At 41.9% G+C, this 20,025-nt stretch overlaps 1 protein-coding gene across 1 annotated transcript; it reads left to right on the forward strand.

Annotated features, from left to right (window-relative positions):
* The first annotated feature begins 3,863 nt into the window (after positions 1–3,863).
* ZBTB25 (zinc finger and BTB domain containing 25) lies at positions 3,864–13,673 on the forward strand. Its single transcript, XM_073638675.1, has 3 exons — positions 3,864–4,024; positions 7,134–7,311; positions 11,852–13,673. The coding sequence occupies exons 2-3, from the start codon at positions 7,139–7,141 to the stop codon at positions 12,963–12,965; spliced, it is 1,287 nt and encodes a 428-aa protein (XP_073494776.1). The 5' UTR covers positions 3,864–4,024; positions 7,134–7,138; the 3' UTR covers positions 12,966–13,673.
* Positions 13,674–20,025: the final 6,352 nt, after the last annotated feature.

Here is a 20,025-nt window from a genome sequence, read left to right on the forward strand (position 1 = left end):
AAGTTGGGGTGAGTTAAACTTTTTTTTTTTTTTTTAAATATTAAAATCTTTCACCTACTTTTTTTTAAGTCCCTATAGGGGACTTAAATATTTCAGCATTGCAGAATGTAGAAAAATTTCAATCAAAGATGGTGGCGTCAGGAGGGCGTTCATGGCTGCCATGGTAATCCACCAGCACATAAAACATAGATCGTAACCATCTAAATGGTTACACAGCAGCGATCAGAGCTAGCGCTGGTCGCTACTGCTAGGGCTCATTCACACAACCGTATTTTTGGTCCGTAGAAAAAAAAAACTACTGCACTTGGACCAATGTCATTCAATGGGGCAGTGCAGATGAGCCATTTTTTTTATTCACTTACTGAATCTGCGTGTGAAAGAATCTGCAGCATGCACTTGTTTCTTCCGTAAATCAGACGGGACTCACCCATTTAAGTCTAAAAAAATCGGATGCCATCCATATAGCGTCCATTTTTTCCGGATACATTGCAATTCTTTAACGTAGGAAACTGTAAATGGTCTTGTAAATCATTAATAGCTGCTGCAGTAAAAAAAAAACGAATTGTGCACAGATGACAAGCGGGAAAAAAAAAATCTTCAACAAATAGCGCACGTGGTTCATGAATTTTGACCAAAATAAAAAAATAAATTATTATTTTTGTGACTGCACCTAAAATGTCATAAAATTTGCAAACAATTTCAATCGTACATAAAATTACTCCAGTTGGTGGAAGGAGTACATTGGTGCAAAAATTCTGATGAAATGATGAATCAGACAAATTATTATTATTATAGCGCCATTTATTCCATAGCGCTTTACATGGGAAAATCTGGAAAGCCTATAGCACGCCAACAATAAATAAACAAAAAACAAGCGAACGCATAAAATAGGCTTTAAAAAAATTTTTAAAGGAAGAATAATGAAAATTAAGCAAAAAACACAAAAAAACAGTAATGCAATAATTAATTGGGCCCTTAATGCTAAGCTAAAAAAATAAGTCATAGACTTAACCCCAATAGGTGGCGCCACATTCATTCAATATAAATAGTTAAAAGAAAATAATGAATCAGTAAATGTTGCATTCCGGGTACATTCAACTTAGACTTTTACAGTAAAATGTACATATGCTACATAAAGATTGTGTTGTGGAATCACCCTTTGTACTGGAGAATTTCTGTATTTTCATGCAGATTATTTCCGCTACATTTGGATGGGTGCTGGATCTGTGATGTCGGACATACATGACAGCTACATGCGGTCTGATTTTCACGGCCAGACTGAATGGAAAAGGTAGAGAAGCTTTTTTTTCTCCACCTCCATAAAATTTGGACCACACTCTGATCAGAGTCTAATTAGCATAATCGAACCGATTTTGTCTGATGAGAGAAAAACGGTCATGTGACATAGCCTTAGGCCACAACCCCACTATCAGTATTCGGTCAGTATTTTTTCTCAGGAGTTTATGATAAATGCAGAATTGGTGACTTGTTTCTATTATACCTTTTCTCTGATTGTTCCTCACCTGGTTTTGGCTCCCAGTCCTGAGAAAAAATACTGACGGAATACTGATAGTGGGGCCGTGGCCTTCGTGAAAAAAAGTGATGCAACTAAGATGACACCTGAGTAAAAAAAAAAAAATGGGCCGGTTTTCTTAGATTGTAACACAAGGATGTGTGAATCTGGCCCATTGTTTTTTGTTTTTTTTTTACCTATCTATGTCAACATGCCAGAGTCCAGACTGGCCGCTGGTCTCCTGACCTGAAATCAACAGCCTTACAGGCACATATGAGGGTTTCTACAGTATTTCAGGTCAGGAGAAGCTTGGCTGGTCCGTATATTGTGGTCTGACCTTAGACTGTGAAACATTAATGTGAGAGACCAACCTAAGACTACTGAAACGGAGGGTATGAACAAGAGATTTTCACCTGGCTTGCCCAGAATCCTGAAAGGCCAGTCTGTCAAGTTAGGCTGGGGTGACGTCTACATCCAGGCCTCCTTTGCAGATTCATATATGTAATGTACAGTGATAGTCACCATGATGGAAACCTGATAACCCTGACAAGTGTAACGGAGTGGGACTGACTGATAGCATAAATTAAGCACATAGTCTTTTAGGGAATATAGCCCTTTATATATATAAAAAAAAATCACACCTTTAGGGTGCAGGCGGCCGTATACCTCTTGCGATGCTCGCATCACACGGCACAGACTGGCCGGCACCTCCTCTGACCTGAGCATGACAGCGTGATGTATTTCTATGCAGCTGTCATGCTCAGGTCAGGAGAGCAGACAGCCAGTATGATGATTGCAATGTGATCATAGTAAGAGTTATACGGCCGTCTGCGCCCTTAGTGCTCTAATCGCTGCCTTAGTTTTGCAGAAACTGAAGTAATCAAACATGCTGATTAGAGTGTACAGTGCACCCTGGGTGTAGCCAAGGGGCTCAGTGCAATGCTCCACCCACTGACTTTGCATGCCCTGCCTCCCTCACTGGTGATTGACAGCTATCGCTTGCCTGGAGAAAGCACTTTCTTTAGAAGTGCTGGCTTGTCTAACACTAGTGAGGCAGGCAGGACATGCAAAACCAGGGTCCATAAAGATGCACTGAGCTTCTTAGCCACGCCCAGATTGCCCCAAGCACCCTAATTAGCATATATTTACACTTCACTTTCAGCAGAGATTATTAGAGCACTGTGATTATTTTTTTCTTACGTTTTATCTGTGTATTTCTATACAGCCATCACGCTCAGGTTGGTAGCGCCGCTGGCCAGTCCGCACACTGCGATGCGATCGTCGTCTGTTTTGTACAGCCGTCTGTCTCTACCCTCCTTTGTTGAGAATGGAGATATTTTTTAATAAGATTAAAAAATTGCAAAGTTTATTTTTTTTTTTTTCAAACATTTTGCAATTTTAACCATTATTGATGTTGAGAAAACCACTGTAATATTTCCATGGCAGAAAACTGAAAAAGGCAGATGTCAGATAGAGGGGCAAATATAACCAAACATCTAAAAATCGCAGGTTTTTTTTTATGCAAATTGCTGCCATTTCTGGTCATGTGATTAGTATCGGTTAAACATAAAGCTCTGGGGGGGGGGGACGACATCTCCCTCCCCCCCCCCCCCCCCAAAAAAAAGTGGTAATTTTCTTGCAAGACCTCATTCAGACATCGTTTTTTTCGCATACAAAAAAGTCGGACTATTTTTGGATTGGATCCAATTTTTCTAATATATTATCGGTCCGTATACCCGCTATTCTCGTTAACGTGGCATCCCTGTATCACTTATGCAAAAAAAATAAACTCTCCGTCTTCTACCCATTAACGCTGACGTCCTTTTTCACGTACCCATCGATTCTAATGGGAAACTTTGATCCGCAAATTGGACGCAACTCCAGTTTTGGGGTTTTTTTGCAGCCAAAAAATAAAAATAAATTAAAACCACGGCCGTGTGAACAGCCCCATAGATTATAATGGGTGCGAGAAATATGTTAACGCATGGAAAACATGTTTTTTTTTTCATGCTGGAAAAAAATTTGATGAATATTTTTATTTTTTTCTTCAAAACCTCAACTGTAAAAGATATCCAAAGAAAGACTATGGGTGCAGAAATTATGTCACAAATAAATACAATGGTAACTATCGCCATGGAAACGCCAAGTGGAGAACAGTTGTCATGGGAGCGGAGGCCATTAGAGCTCACACGGTGGTCACCCAGCACAGGGATGGTCAGTGCCCGCCTCATAGTGTGTTGTTGTTATGGCAGCCAGCCTCGCCTTCCTCACACAGCTGGTGGTCAGGCGGACTGTACTGTGTCACATCTCCTCACACAAAACACACAGGACATCTGCGGCGGCTCCTGGTCATGTGACACTGCCCCCTTCCTCCTCCTCATACTCCTCCTCCTCCGTACGTGAGAACGTCACAGCCCAGGCCGTGAGCTGCCCGCCCAGCCGGTGTCTCCAGCAGCAGCTGCAGCCTGTACTGCGCGCGTATAGGAGAGCACGGGGAGCGGGGCATTGTGGGTAAGCGCTGGGAGCCGTTTCTCGTTCGCTTCCTGTGGAATTTTCCATTCGAAAGGGCGGGAAAGAGCAGGGGGCGGGGCTTGTCGGCCGCAGTGACAACAACATGGCCGTGTCTGTGGTAGTGACAGACTGCCCGGGCTTGGTTATTACATTGCTTCCTTCTTTGTGTTTCATGTGTGAGAGGTTTTTTTTTAAGCAGTAATTTTTGAAGAATTTACTATTTTTGTAAGTGCTTCACCCTGCCTTAAAGGGCTATGTATAAAAATGATAATAAAATATGCAATAATCAGGTTTCTGAGGAGACAGAAGAGATCTATATTTATTTACCTCAATTTTCTCATTTTCGCTCCTTCACATGCGTCCAAAAGTGCACGGCAAGTCTACCTGCGTGTTTTGCCTCGCTCGTGTCAGATGTGTCACATACGGTTGTCAGTGGCGTCATCTACGGGCGTCTGAAAGACGATTTCTTCCCACAGGCCGGCGATTTGTCATTTGCATATATGTTTCTTTAAGTCACTTTTTCATTATTCGTTGATGTTTTTTTCAGGCAAAATGGCGCCCACAGTTCATGAATTTGGCGCAAAAGTAAAAAATGCTTTTTGCAATTCGTTAATGCGTTTCCTCCCCTTTTTTTGTCTAGATTTTAATGATTTTTTTTGCCTTCTTCATTTGCACCTCTTTTACAGTCACTGTTTCTGTGTTCGCCATGGCGGGACAGGTTTGGGGTCTTCAGATGTTTGCTGCTTGATTTATCAATTATGCAAGTTGCAAAATCTTTACCCAAAATGTTCTCTAGTTCTTCCTGGAGTGACGACTGAAATTTTTGAGCAAGAAGATGAGAGATACTTGGCACTCCAAAGGCCACCACCGTGTTTTACCGATTCTCTAAATTTGCCAAGACAGATCCCGTCTGAATGGGGAGATGAGACCTTTCTTGGCACATGGAGAAAATCGGTAAAACGTGGTGGCCTTTCATCTCAGCATCATCAGACACCATATGCTGAGATGAAAGGCCACCACCATATTTTACTGATTTTCTCCATGTGCCAAGAAAGGTCTCATCTCCCCATTCAGACGGGATCTGTCTTGGCACATTTAGAGAATCGGTAAAGCACGGTGGCGGCCTTTCATCTCAGCACATGGTGTCTGATGAAGGCCATGTGGTGGGGCCGAAACGTCACTGTCTCACTTTTTGGATTGCCTGAATAAACATTTATTACTCTATTTCGAGTGCCAAGTATCTCTCATCTTCATATGCTTGACTAGGAACCCTTTTGAGCACCCAATCTCTTTTCATCAAGAGTGCCTTATACTTAACCCCTAGATTGAAATTTTTGAGGAATTTTTACAACATTTTAGCAGAGCGTGCGACTTATTGAGGTAAAAGGTTTAAAAAAAAAAAAAAGGTTAAAATAAAAAGAGAATTTTTGGGGTTTCCCAAAATTCATGGATCACGTGCGCCATTTTGAAGAATTTGGTGCAAAAAAAGTCAAAGACTAACGCGAGACAAGAAATGGAAATAAAAAAAGACAGAAGAGATAAATCAGGTCCCAATTGTTTTTTTTTATTTTATTTTACTTGCATTTTTTTGTGGTTAAGGCTTTTTTTTTTATTTTTTTTTCCTGTATACCTCCGTGTTATTATCAATTGGGATGACTTTTTTTTTTGTGGGTATTTTTCTCACTTTACAAATGATGCGATTCCAGAGGCCACATGATTTTTAATATTAAAATGAAACTACACAACCCTCCAAAAAAACAGATACTAAAACATTGCATTTTTTTAAAAAAAATTTAAAATGTCTTTTTAAGGTCAGAAAAAGCGTTGATAATTTTTTTTGTCTTTCTTTGTTTTTTTTTGTATATATATATATATATATAATATTTGTGTGTGCGTTAGCTGAATGTCAGTAGTGAAATATAAACTCACTACGGTGCTTTTTTTACCACCCACTTTTGGTATATATTTCTTTTTTTGTTCCATGATTTTTTTAAAAAAAACATGGCATGTTATAACTTTATCTTCTTTTAGGGCCCTTTGCCATAGTTTTTTTTTCTCTGTAGGAATTCCAGAAGTAATGAATAAAATATCATTACCAAAACATGCTTTGGAAAATACATAAACTTTATGGTATTTTTTTTCGAAACAGAAAAAGAAACAAAAAAAAAATTGGTGTGTGGAAAAAGCCTTGCCCTTGTCTAAAACCATCCATAAGTCTTGGGAATATGTTCACTCTGATTTTTTTGAGGTTTTTTTTTTAGTAGAAACTATCCAAAATCCTTCTCAAAACTCTGCAAAAATTTGGAGTTTCTGCTCAGTTTTCACTCCAAAAACTCAGCAAATACACTCAGTGTGCACATAGCCTTATTCACGTGTTGGTGTACATGCACAGAGTTTTGTTGAAGGGGTCAAAAACTGCAAGTTATTCTAGTGAAAACCGCTTCAGGAACCGCTCCTTCTTTGCAGAATTTTTCAGATCCTGAAGAGGTTTTGTGAATATTTTTTTCTCTTGATGCATTTTTTGAAGCCTTTTGATTGGTCAGTGCCTGGTTTGGAGGGTTTTTCTATCAGGGGCCGCTTCATTGAAGTGACATGTTCTCACTTTTCTCCCACCGAGTGTTTTTCTAAACCTGAAACGGAAGAAAAAAATAGCTGAAGAGACTGAACATAAGTGTTTTTACAATAAATGAATAGCTTTTTGAGTGTTTTGTTAGGTGTCTTTTGTGGCAAACCTGCTCCTAATGACTCCTCAAAAAGCTTCCTATGCACATACCGTTTTGTATATGTTCACACAGTGTCTTTTTCCGGCTTTCAAAATGACAATTTTTCAGGCAGAAGACGCTTCAGGATTCGCTCCTTTTTTACTGCCATTGTATACTCTGGAGTGTTGTTAGCATTTTTTGATCGTTTCCTAAAGCGCTTTGTCGATGTTTCTTTCCTTTATTGGAGTTTTTCAGACTTTTTTTTTAAATTCATTAAGCAATGAATAAAATGCTCATGCTTTTTGATTAGAACATACTTACAAAACGCTCAAAAGAGGCCCGGGAATCTTCTGGATAATTTCTTCCGCTCCTATAAACTTTTCTCAATAGTAATCTTTTATTTGCAGGAAGGATGGATCAATCTAGCCACAGTCTGGTTCTTCTCCAGCAGCTGAACATGCAGCGAGAGTTTGGATTCCTCTGTGACTGCACAGTAGCCATCGGGGACGTGTATTTTAAAGCTCACAGGGCTGTTCTTGCTGCCTTTTCCAACTATTTCAAGATGATCTTCATCCATCAGAGCAGGTGCTGAGGTTTTTCTATGTTCCAAGATTGATCTTTTTTTTTCTTGTTTTCTTCTACTCTTCTTCATTTATTTATGTGAGGTTTAATAGTGGTGCAAAATTTAAGAGAGGTTGTTCAGGCTAGGGGCTCAAGTCTGCAGTGAATTTATGTGACTGCAGACTTGTGAATACTCACAGCATTCTCCGGTGTTGGCAGCGCTCAGTCAAGTGACCACAATTATGTGACTTGCATACTTCCTGCCACATTCCGACTAGACTTGTCTGGATGCACATGTCTAGTCGGCACAAGACCATAAGCATGCAAATCGCATACTTGTAATCAGGGGCGGACACAGACTTTAGTGGGCCCCTGTGCAACAATTTTGTTTGGGCCCCCCCCCCCTGCCCTTCATAGGGGGCATGAAGCCCCCCCCCCCCCCCCCCGTGCATCTCTGATTCACCCCACTCCTAGTTAATTAATTGCATTTAAAAGAAATAAAACTTGTTATGCTTACCCCCAGGGCCGGCTCCATTTTTTTGTGGGCCCTGGGCGACAGAGTTTCAGTGGCCCCTTTAACACATACCATGATTCATGATGCACAGATACCACAGAGAAATATATATATATATATATATATATATATATATATATATATATATATATATATATATATATATATATATATATATATATATATATATATATATATATATATATATATATATATAGTACAAGGCCAAGGATTTCACTTACTACATTACATGAGCGATATCTATTGTAAATTCTACAATAGCTCAGAAACCGGCGAATCCTCACAGCGCACAGTGCAGACCGGACAGTATAGTCCTCCATACAGTATTATGGGCACCATATAATGCTCCATACAGGATACTGACCCCTTATAATGCTCCATACAGGGTACTGGTCCCCTTATAATGCTCCATACAGGATACTGGTCATCATATAATGCTCCATACCAGATACTGGTCCCCATATAACGCTCCATACAGGATACTGGTCCCCATATAACGCTCCATACAGGATACTGGCCCCCATATAACACTGCATACAGAATACTGTCCCCCATATAACGCTCCATACAGAATACTGTCCCCCATATAACGCTCCGTACAGAATACTGACCCCCATATAACGCTCCATACAGAATATTGGCCCCCATATAACTCTCCATGCAGGCTGTTCCCCACTTATAATGCCCCATTACACGAGCGATATCTATTGTAAATTCTACAATAGCTCAGAAACCGGCGAATCCTCACAGCGCACAGTGCAGAATACTGACCCCCATATAACGCTCCATACAGAATACTGACCCCCATATAACACTCCATACAGAATATTGGCCCCCATGTAACACTCCATGCAGGCTGTTCCCCCCTTATAATGCCCCATACAGGATGTCACTTCCCCCCTTCCCCTCTTATAATGCCCCATGCAGGATGTCACACACACCCCCTCCCCCATATAATGCCCCATGCAGGATGTCAATTCCCCCCTCCCCCCTCTTATAATGCCCCATGCAGGATGTCACACCCCCTCCATTATAATGCCCCATGCAGGACGTCACTTCCCCCCTTCCACTCTTATAATGCCTCATGCAGTATGTCACCCCCCCATATAATGCCCCATGCAGGATGTCACCCCCCCATAAAATGCCCCCATGCAGGATGTCAATTCCCCCCTCCCCCATATAATGCCCCATGCAGGATGTCAATTCCCCCCTTCCCCTCTTATAATGCCCCATGCAGTATGTCACCCCCCCTTCCTTATAATGCCCCATGCAGGACGTCACTTCCCCCCTTCCCCTCTTATAATGCCCCATGCAGTATGTCACCCCCCCCATATAATGCCCCATGCAGTATGTCACCCCCCCCCCATATAATGCCCCATGCAGGATGTCACCCCCCCCATATAATGCCCCATGCAGGATGTCACCTCTCCCCCCATATAATGCCCCCTGCAGGATGTCACCTCTCCCCCCATATAATGCCCCCTGCAGGATGTCACCCCCCCATATAATGCCCCCTGCAGGATGTTACACCCACTCTCCTCCCACCATATAATGCCCCATGGCCCCATACATAAAAAAAAAAAAAAATCAAATACTCACCTCACTTCTTACCTGATGCTGATCCGGACTCCACAGCGTCGCCCGCGTCTTCCCGCTGTGACAGCTCAGGAGAGATCGCGCGCGGTGTAAACATATCACCGCGCCCTCTGACCTGAGACGTCACAGTCAGAGGACGCGGAAGACGCTGTGGAGGCACGGGGAGGGGTAAGTATTGTGCCGGCGCCGTCACATGACTGGAGATGTCCCTGCGCTCCAGCATGGGGCCGGGGAACCATGCTGTGCGCAGGGACATCTCCGGTCATGTGACGGCGGGGGATCCTGCGGGGGGGCCCCATGTATAGTATCCTGTATAGAGCGTTATATGGGGACCAGTATCCTGTATGGAGTTTTATATGGGGACCAGTATTCTGTATGGAGCATTATAAGGGGGTCAGTATCCTGTATGGAGCATTATATGGTGCCCATAATACTGTATGGAGGACTATACTGTCCGATCTGCACTGTGCGCTGTGCGGATTCGCCGGTTTCTGAGCTATTGTAGAATTTACAATAGATATCGCTCGTGTAATGTAGTAAGTGAAATCCTTGGCCTTGTACTATATATATATATATATATATATATATATATATATATATATATTTCTCTGTGGTATCTGTGCATCATGAATCATGGTATGTGTTAAAGGGGCCCACTGAAACTGTCGCCCAGGGCCCACAAAAACCTGGAGCCGGCCCTGGGGGTAAGTATAACAAGTTTTATTTTTTTTAAATACAATTAATTAATTAACTAGGAGTGGGGGGAATCAGAGATGCACGGGGGGATGAGAGATGCACGGGGTGGGGGGCAAAAAAATTCTTGCACAGGGGCCCACTACAGTCTGTGTCCGCCCCTGCTCTAAACACATTAGACAGCCAACTCTTCTGACTTTCCCATACACAGAAATTCTTCTGTATTCTCAATGAGAGCCCCTGCAAGACTCCTCTGGCAGATTATCTCCATAGAGCACAAAGGGTTCAGTCGTTAGGATTCGGCCTGTTGAATTTTATCTGCCGACATCATCTTTTGGGGGAGAATCATGAGGTCTCCATACACTTTAGTTGGTCAGCGGATATCAGCCGTCTTTAGTTTAATGTGTATGGGGGTTAGTATGCCCTAACAGCAGGCATAGTAAGTAGACAGTAGAGGGGTCATTTCTAGGTTTTAAGGGCTAATTTCACAGGAGTCCCCCTGTCTCCTATTCCTTCACAAGGAAACACCGGTGATCCAATCAGAGGTGGGAGTTACCTGTTTTGCTTTGTCATGCCAAAAGGAGTAAATGACCGAAATCTGACGTTCCCTCAATCCTGGCTGTTAGAGCAGGACTTCAGCTGCCATTGGACAGCCCACCACCCAGTCCAGGGCGACACAAGACACCCACACAAGAAATGACACCCTGACGCCACAGCCGTATAATAGTTGCCATAAAAAATACATATTGATGGTAGTAAAGGGATTAAGAAAAAGAACACATTTTTGACTGGTATACAAATTTTTTGATACTTGAAATTCCATAATACAAGATGGAATAGATAAAGTTGTCAATATTTTTAAAAGGGCACAGACTGGTATAAAATAATAAATGAAGTAATATTCGCCTTCATGTAGATAAAAAATACGTTGTCACTCTACTTGCAGAGTTAGAGAAATAATTTTATTCCTTCGACCCGTGTGAAAACAGATAAATTCAAACATCCAACGTTCCGGCACAGTGAGATGTCACACATCAGGACCTTTGGATCTCTTCATTTACAGATATAGCTTGAAAAAGGCCTCATGTGGCCGAAACGTTGGATGTTTGAATTGATCATACGGGTCGACTGAATAAAATTATTTCTCTAACTCTGCAAGAGAGTGGCAAAGTATTTTTTATCTACATGAAGACTATGTCTTACTTCTGAGCACCTCCAGGATCTTTTTTCCAGTTGAGCAAACCTTCTTTCTCAGTTTTGAAGTAATACTCGCCATCACCGATCCCTCGCAGCTCCTGTTCAAGCATTCTAGCCGATTTCTGGTGGTCTGTACTGCTTGGTCCTGTCTCAACACTTTGGAAGTGGATATTAATGCCAGCTCAGCCAATTACTGTCCGTAGTGCTGACCTGCCTCAGCCGGTGATTGACATCTCCTGCCATTTTAATTTTGTCAAGACAGGACCTGGAAGTAGAGACTACGAGCGACCCGGTAAGAGACAAAATAGCAAGTACGGAGGATGGGGGCGGGTGAATATTACTTCATTTATCATTCTACAGCAGTATGAGCCCTTATTATAGATATTTTTGCCGTGCAATGCTTTTCTGGGGTAGAAACCCCATTTTCAAGTCATCATTCTAGTTGCGTTTTGGTTCTAAGGATTTGTTAAGGTGCTAATGTGAGTTTATTATTTTATTACCATTCACCTTTTTCCAATGTGTTTTTTTTATTCCCTTTTACAGTGAATGCATTAAGATTCAGCCGACTGACATCCAACCAGATATATTCAGTTACCTTTTACATGTCATGTACACAGGGAAGAGCCCCAAACAAAGTGTGGACAAGTACCGATTGGAGGAAGGAGTAAAATTTCTCCACGCTAATTTCTTCACAGCACCAACCAACGAGCCAACACAAGTGCTACCTTCAGACGCCATACAGACGTCTAACTTGTATGGAATTCAGATATCAACGGCCCAAAAAGCACCAAAAGAAAGTGCACATCTGAGGAAGAACCAGCCAAGCGCAACAAGACCGGTCCCACAAGGAGACCACCCGCAGTTGCAGTTGTCTCTTGCCATCGGACTAGAAGGTGTAGGATCTGAACAGCAAAGCTCGCATTTTACGGGCCAGATCGGCGCCACGGTACAATCGATAGAAGACATCCAAAAGAGTGTGAGGTCCATAAAACAGGAGGCTGGCGACCCTGAAGCTATAGGGTCTCCACACCAATCACTTCCTTCCCCAGAAGAGGTTGAACCAAATCTTATTACATCCAGCAACAGAGTATACTCCTGCCATTACTGCGGTGAGCACTTCGAGTCCCGTCTGATTTTGAGAGATCACTTGCATATTCACGTATCTCAGTCTCTGCCATTTGGGGTTCCTACATCTATCCTAGAGAGCGATGATCTAGGAGAGGTCCGTCCCATACTGGAAAACATTGACAATACCGACAGTTGCCGACTTGGGGCCTATCTTCTAAATAAAAATGAGGAACCACTTCTAAACACAGGCCACACAGAACAGCTTCAACTCAATCAATTATCTTTTCTCACAAAAGACACGGATCCTATAGAACTAAACTTCTCATTTTTACGTAAAAGAAAGTTCAATTGTACGGTGTGCGGACATAGATTTTCCAGACGGAGCCAATTGGCGGAGCACGTATACACGCATAAAACAAAGTCACACAAGCACCAGAGAATCGGGAATCAGATTGAGCAGAACTTGCACAGCTACTGTGCTGAAATCGGCCAGAAAGATTCGGATCTGCTGCTGGATCCTCCTGAGTTCCTCGAAGAAGAAGAGCCCTCGGATTCACAGGACAATGTAGAATCTGTCCTTGTAGAATAAAATATATGTGCATGTTTTTTTTTTTAAGAAATCTATAAATATTTCCAGAGCAAAATGATGAGAGAATCATTTTAGCCTAAAATGTTCTAATTATGTAAAAAAATAATAATAATTTAGAAATTGGTTTAGATGGCTCGTCCCCCAATCAGATTTTACTTTTCTCTGTTAGACTGCGGAAAAAAATTAACATTTTGTTTTTCTATTGGAATCACTTAAAGAGAATAAATCACCTATATTTGTTTTTACTAATTCACATATACATATTAGTTTTTCAAACTGTTTTTTATTTTGTTAAAAGGTTATTGCCCCTCAAAAATCAAGTTATCTAGGAGATAACTTGCTGATCGCTGAGGGTCCGGCCATCCCAAGAACAGAGCCTTGTAGACTGGTTCTGGCCAACCATCTATACGACTGTCCTGTACAGCATGCTGCTATTTCTGGCAGTCCTATAGACAATACATAAAGCTGGTTGAGGTTGAGCGTGCACACCTCCACCGAGCCCTTTCTCAGGACTCCAGAGTCCTGATCTTGGGATCCCACTGATCAGTAGGTTATCCCGTATACTTACTTGATTTTTTGGGAATAACCCTATTAATAGAGGTTTTTTTTTTTTAATCGTCACTATGGAGGCGCTGATGACAGCATCCAGAGATATCCTTTATGGCTGCCACCCAGACGTTAAGTGGAATCCAGAGAAAGCTTCAAAAATTATTTCATGTAAAAAAATATGTTTCTTTTGACTTAGCAAAATACATTAATATTTACTTGTCGGGGGAAGCCCTTAAATATTTTTTTTATACTATGGTTGGTTTTGGTAGGAAGTAAAACTAGAGGCACTGGGTTGCTTCTTTAAAGGTTGTCTCTTCAAGACATCACAGATGAAAATCCTCGGCAAAACACAAGAACCAATGTGACTATCACTTTGTTTCCCTTTTACGTAAGTTTATATATCGCAGACTTTTTCTGCTCTGGATTTTACAGCAAATGTGTGATGAGTCCACTCCCAAAATTTTGATGTCGATTTCACCCTTGCATTGCCTATTATCATGCTAATAATTCTTCAGAATGTTTCTGCTACATTTTTATTTGGATTTTGAAAAACCCCCATCCAAACATTTTGTACAGTTATTTCCTACAGATTTTCAGTGCAAAATCTACTCTGAAAATCTGTAGTAATTCCATAGCGTGTTAATTCACCCTCAGGGGTTTTCCAGATGGAGCAACACAGTCGGATTTGTCACTATGTGAATCAACACTGTTTTATTTTAGATTTTATTTTTTTTTATAAATATCCCCATTTTTTTAATTTTGTACAGTGTTTCCTACTTTAGCAGCTCTGCCCACATTTGCACGGTGGATATCAATCAAAATTTCCATCAAGCTTGACAATAATTTTCATGATACAAGCCTTAGTGTCTGCAGGGCCATTCTTTATGTCTAACACACAGAAATCTCTGTAGTGCCCATTAAAGGCTATGGACACCTTTGAGATGGAAAAAATTATGTCTACATTTGTTAGTGGTTACCTTTAATTAATAACATTTCTCTAAGTTTCAGTTTGCAATATAAATTCCGTCATTCATTTTCAAACCCCCTGATATGCAGTTTACAGCCTGATCCAAGTTCTTTTATGAGAGTGTCTCTTCCAGGAATATAGGCTTGTTGTATCCTGTCTTCATTAGTTCATATATCAGCACAGCTTCTATCCTGCACTCACTTCCTCCTCATTTGCTTTCCTCCTTATCTATAGCCTGTTTTCTTTCCTCTCCCTGAGACTGTACTTGTTTTGTCCCCTCTCCAGATCTGTATACAAGCTCCTCATCTGGTCACTGAATCCAGAGATGTTATCTATATGGCTGGTGATCTTCAGCACTCTAGCTGCTATCGTCTCCTGATGACTTGATGGATTTAGTACGTTGGGATAGGCTGCTGTAGTCATTGTCTATCTTTGGTCATTTACGGCCTTATATTTTATGTTATTAATATGGTTAGAGCCCTTTGTGTGTGAGTATAAAACGTACCTCCTTGGACAAGGCATTCCAGAATAGAAATGAACCTAACCCGGTATATACAAGGCAAGTAATGTAACGAAGGCTTCGGCCTGCCATGTAGCCTGGGTGTCCTGTAATAAATGTGACAGTTCCTGTATGTAATATAGTATATCTGTAATCCTGAATATATGTGTATGATCATAACAATATGTATTCATTGTTTCTGGTTAACAATATATGTTTCTACAAATATTTCTTGTTTAAGTAGTAATATGTCTGTTACAATGATTTGAAGTTTTGTGAAAATCTCAAATATACTGTAATGGGCACCTGAAATAAGTGTTGTGGATTGATTATCAGGCTATATTCTTTGACCCTCTAAGTATAGAGTGTGCGGCAAGATTTTTGACTGGTGTACAATGATAAAGGCCCCCATACACATTACAGAAAAGACTGTACGCTAACAGATAATGTTTGTCTGACAGGTATATAATGTGTATAGCCACTTTAAAGGAAACCTGTCATCAAGATTTAGCCCTATAAACTAAAGGCATGGCTATATGCATATTGGGGCAATGGTCGACTGATGGTCAGGAGAGATATCGATCTGGCATGTCTCATTGCATGCCATGCTGATCGCATTGTTCTCCCTGAGATAAACTGCGGGCCAAAGTGTCAGTTGGCGGCTTTCTGTTAGCGCCACTCCGGATCCCCGCTCTAACAAGCAGGGTCTCCGGCGGTGCCACTTCACTCACCCGCGCTGTGGCCGGCGTTTCCCTCCCCCGTGCTCTGCCTGCTTCCAGCCATGTTCTTAGGGCACGCGCGTGCGCGCTCCTGCTCTCTTAAAGGGCCAGCGTGCGCAGTTGCCATTACGTCCCCAGCCAATGGCTGTGGGACATTACATACATATTGCTTCCTCCCCACTGGGGAGGTGCCTGAGCAACCTTCCTGTTTTACATGTTGTGAAGGTTGCGCACTAGTTCTTGCTACCAAGCCTGCTGCGCTCCGGTGCAAACCAGCCTGACGCTCTCTGGTGCTATCCTGTTTGCTGCTTCTGGGCACCATCCTGCCTGTCTTACTGGGTCCAGCTGCTGCGCATCCGTTGGTCTGTTGTGGAGTATCACCTGGGCTACCCCCCTCGTCCTTCCTCAGGTCACGGAGTCGTAAAGCCGCTGTGCATCCAGGGTGGGATTGGGCGAGGCCCCTAGTTGCACCCCTCCAGGCACTCCTCGGTCCCTGGCACAGTGGTTCCACAAACCACGCTCGTGACACTTTCTCATAGAGAGCACAGGAGAGCTTGGCCGAACGAGCGCTCCTATGTTCGGGGAAGTCGGCTATGATGGCTGTCAGACGTACAGTCTTTCGGCTGACAGCCATTTAATGTGTTTGGCCAACTTTAGGCACATATTGTCAATTGCGGTTGACCTCCCATATTTTTATAGTGCTGACTCCCTAACATAGACTGTAGTCAAAAAACAAAGTTAATAACCACTAGAGTTAAAGGGGTATTCCCATCTCCAAGATCCTATCCCAATATGTAGTAATAAGTATAATATTAATATTAGCAAATACTTCCAATTAGAAATGTTGTGTAGTTCTTCTGATTCTCTATGTCGCTTACCCCATGTGCAGGCATTGCAGTAGTTTAGGTATCCATGGTTACGACCACTCATATAGTGACAGCTAGTTGCTAGTGGTCGTAATCATGGATACCTAAGTTACTGCAATGCCTGTACATGGGGTAAGCTACATAGCAAATCAGAAGAACTATACAACATTTCTAAGTGGTGGTATTTGCTAATATTATTATTATTACACCTACTATATATTGAGATAGGATCTTGGTGATGCGAATACCTCTTTAACATAAAAATGAATCCACTTTATTGCAAATTGATATCAAACACAAAATTTTCTAATAATGATTGGTCTCCAAAAAGGAATTCCACAAAATACAACTGCAAAAAAAGTATTCTACCATTACCTTGTTTGATGTCAAAATAGGGGCAACACATAAATCGATCTAGTTATAAAGTTAATGACGCTTCACATATAGCAAGGACGTTCCAAAAACAATCCAGCTATCTTATCTCGAATATAATCCAGTTACCACACAAATATAGTGATACAATATACTGAAAAAGCCTTGTCCATAATGGAAGTGGAGGTTAGAACCCTGCAGTTGTGTTTCCCAATGCGCGTTTCGCGACTAATGACTTCCTCAGAGGCATACCTTCTAGCCTCTTCTGATAACCCCCATATACTTTTTTCCCATTGTTTTATAGGTTCACATATACTCAGCAAATGTGGTCCTATTCACCGCACCTAAACAGGACGACTCAATGATCACCCACCCAAAGGGCGATCCTACAGTGACTGGTTGATGTGACATAATACAGCTATAAGGATCAGGTGACCAGAATGAAAAAAAAGATTGGAAGGAGGCACTTTTATCCATGTAAGAAAATTGTAAAAAAAAGTTGTTGGAGACCCCAGAGTATAAAACAATTAAGTCAATTTATGAAAAACAAAAAACCTTTAAGCCCATATGCACAAAGCGATATGGCTATATACAAGCTCCGAACTGTACTGAGGTGTAGTATGGACCCATACGGTATCTCTTCATGGCTCTGATTGCATATGGAGGCATATTGTTATATTCATATAGATATTTATGACATAGATGGATGCTTTACCGGGAGAAAACCTTCATAATACATTATCATGTTCTGGAGACCTTTACTCTCATAGCAATAACAGACTAGATACATTTTAATGATATTTTTAAATGTTCTGATTAATCCCAGATAGGAGTATGGTATTAATAGAAAGATTTCATAATGTAAGATCCAGGTCACTGCTAATTACCTGTAGACGCTAATTAGGCCCATTTATACTAGATTATAATTTCTGGCTATTAATAGCGGATGACACTAAAATAAATCCAAATAAATGTTATGAATATGTTAAAAAAAAAAAAGTTAAAATATTATAATATTGGCTCCCAAAAAATGACCAAAGTAATATAATTGTAGAGGATAAAGGGAATGCTGAGATATTAAACATTTATTTTTCATTCCTGTTCACCAATGAACTGATTGTGCCAGATATCATTCAGCAAGGCAAGACATGGATCCAGGACCTGCACTGAGCCTTAAGCTACGGTCAGACGGTCGTGGATTGTCTTATCCGAGAGAATCGGGCCGATTATGCAAATGGCAGTCTGATCAGAGTTTGATCCGATTGTCAGCATAGTGCGATCACTGTGAGGAGAAGATGGAGAACAAAATTTCTCCTTCTCCATTCTGTGAGTCCATGGAAATCAAACTGCATGCAGATGTCATCCAAGTGCAGTCTGATGTTTTCCGTGCACCCATAGACTTGAATAGGTGAATGGCATCCGATTTGAAAGTGAAATCAATTTTTTTCACTGACAGATTCCCTCAGTGAAAAAGATCCGTCATCAGCACTGCCCCATGGAATAATATTGGTCCGAGTGCTATCCGATAAAAAATCAGAGAGCACTCGTCCAAATTATACGGTTGTGTGAGCGAGCCCATATTCTGAGTTTCAGCTATCTACAACTTAACCTGACCCTAGTCAAATGCATCTTGAATGAAAGGCTGCACTTATACTGCAAAACATTGAGGCACATTTATGAAAACACGTGGCAGAAAAAAAGAAACTGCTCCAATATTTATAAAAGACTTGCTTCATGTGTTACCTTGTTTTAATCAATGTAAAGACAATGAACACTTTTAATGTGTAAAAAAATATCAGGGCTTACCTTTAGTTTTAATAAATTGCACTTAGTTTCAGTCTGCAATTATCATTCCTATATACATTTTTAAACCCCCTTCCTACACTTAAATGCAGTTTGCAGTGTACTCCCAGTTGCAGATTTTTCTCTTGTGGACATGTCTCTCCCAGTGGAGGGATATATATAATTCATCCAGAATCTCAGTTCTGTGTGCCCACGGGGCTGCTGTCTTCAGTGGCTGTCAGGTATCAGCACAGCTTCATTCCTGGGAGTGATTTCCATATGTGCTTTCTTCCCTATAAACAGTCTGTGTTCTCTGCCCTCCCTCAGAATGTGGAAACTTTGCCCCTTCTCTACTCTCTGATCTGTACACAACCCTGTCCCTGCTGCTCTCTCTAAGGTCGGTTTCACACGTCCGAATATTTCCAGTACCAGAAAAATTCGTACTGGAGATATTTGCGTCCCGTGTGTGGCAACTGTGTGCCGCTCGTGTTCTGCATCAGGAACACACATACCAGCGCCTAGGAATCAGTGTACAGTTTGCGATGCTCCCAAGCGCCGGGTTCTAAACGCTGCCCTCGTCATTGTCCTCTGTCGGCGCTGTGATCAACACGAGCAAGGGACTATGATGAGAGTTGTAGTCTGCTCCCGCAGTGTCCATATGTAAAAATAAGAATAAAATAATAAAATCCTTATACTCACCTGTCCGGAAATGTCCCCCGCTGTAATCCTCTGACTGCTGACGCCGAGGAGCCGGGGAGAATGAGCCGCTGCAGCGAGCGGGCCCCGGAGCTGTGCTGAGCTCAGTGAGTGACAGGACACAACTTGCTGAGCGCAGCTCCAGGGCTGCTTGCTGCAGGAGTCATTCTTCCCGACTCCTCTGCTAAGCGGTCACATAGATTACAGCGGGGGGACACTTAGGACAGTTGAGTATATGGATTTTTTAATTTTATTCTTATTTTTACAGGTGGACACTGCTGGAGCAGACAACACCACTCTCATCATTGTCCCTGCTGGTGCTGATCGCAGCGCCAGCAGGGGACTATGATGAGAGCAGCGTTCAGCACCCGGCGCTTGGGAACTACGCTAACTGTACCGCTGATTCTCAGGTCCGGTATGTGTCACATGGATGGCATCCGTGTGCGGTACGTGTTTACACAAATCCATTGACTTGAATGGATCCGTGCTGCCGGCCAAAAACGGACATGTCTGTGTGTGGATCACATGGACACACGATCCATGGAAACACACTGAAATGTGCGCAGACCAATTCATTTGAATGGGTCTACGTGTGTCAGTGTCTCTGGTA

Source organism: Phyllobates terribilis, unplaced genomic scaffold, assembly GCF_046119375.1.
Source record: "Phyllobates terribilis strain yellow unplaced genomic scaffold, ASM4611937v1 Scaffold_7__3_contigs__length_470593459, whole genome shotgun sequence".
Lineage (NCBI taxonomy): Eukaryota > Metazoa > Chordata > Amphibia > Anura > Dendrobatidae > Phyllobates > Phyllobates terribilis.

Excerpts from the sequence above, each read along its gene's own strand:
- ZBTB25 (XM_073638675.1), top strand. The coding sequence starts at position 7,139 with ATGGATCAATCTAGCCACAGTCTGGTTCTTCTCCAGCAGCTGAACATG. Across the intron at positions 7,312-11,851 it reads ATCTTCATCCATCAGAGCAG|TGAATGCATTAAGATTCAGC; the intron begins GTGCTGAGGTTT and ends TCCCTTTTACAG.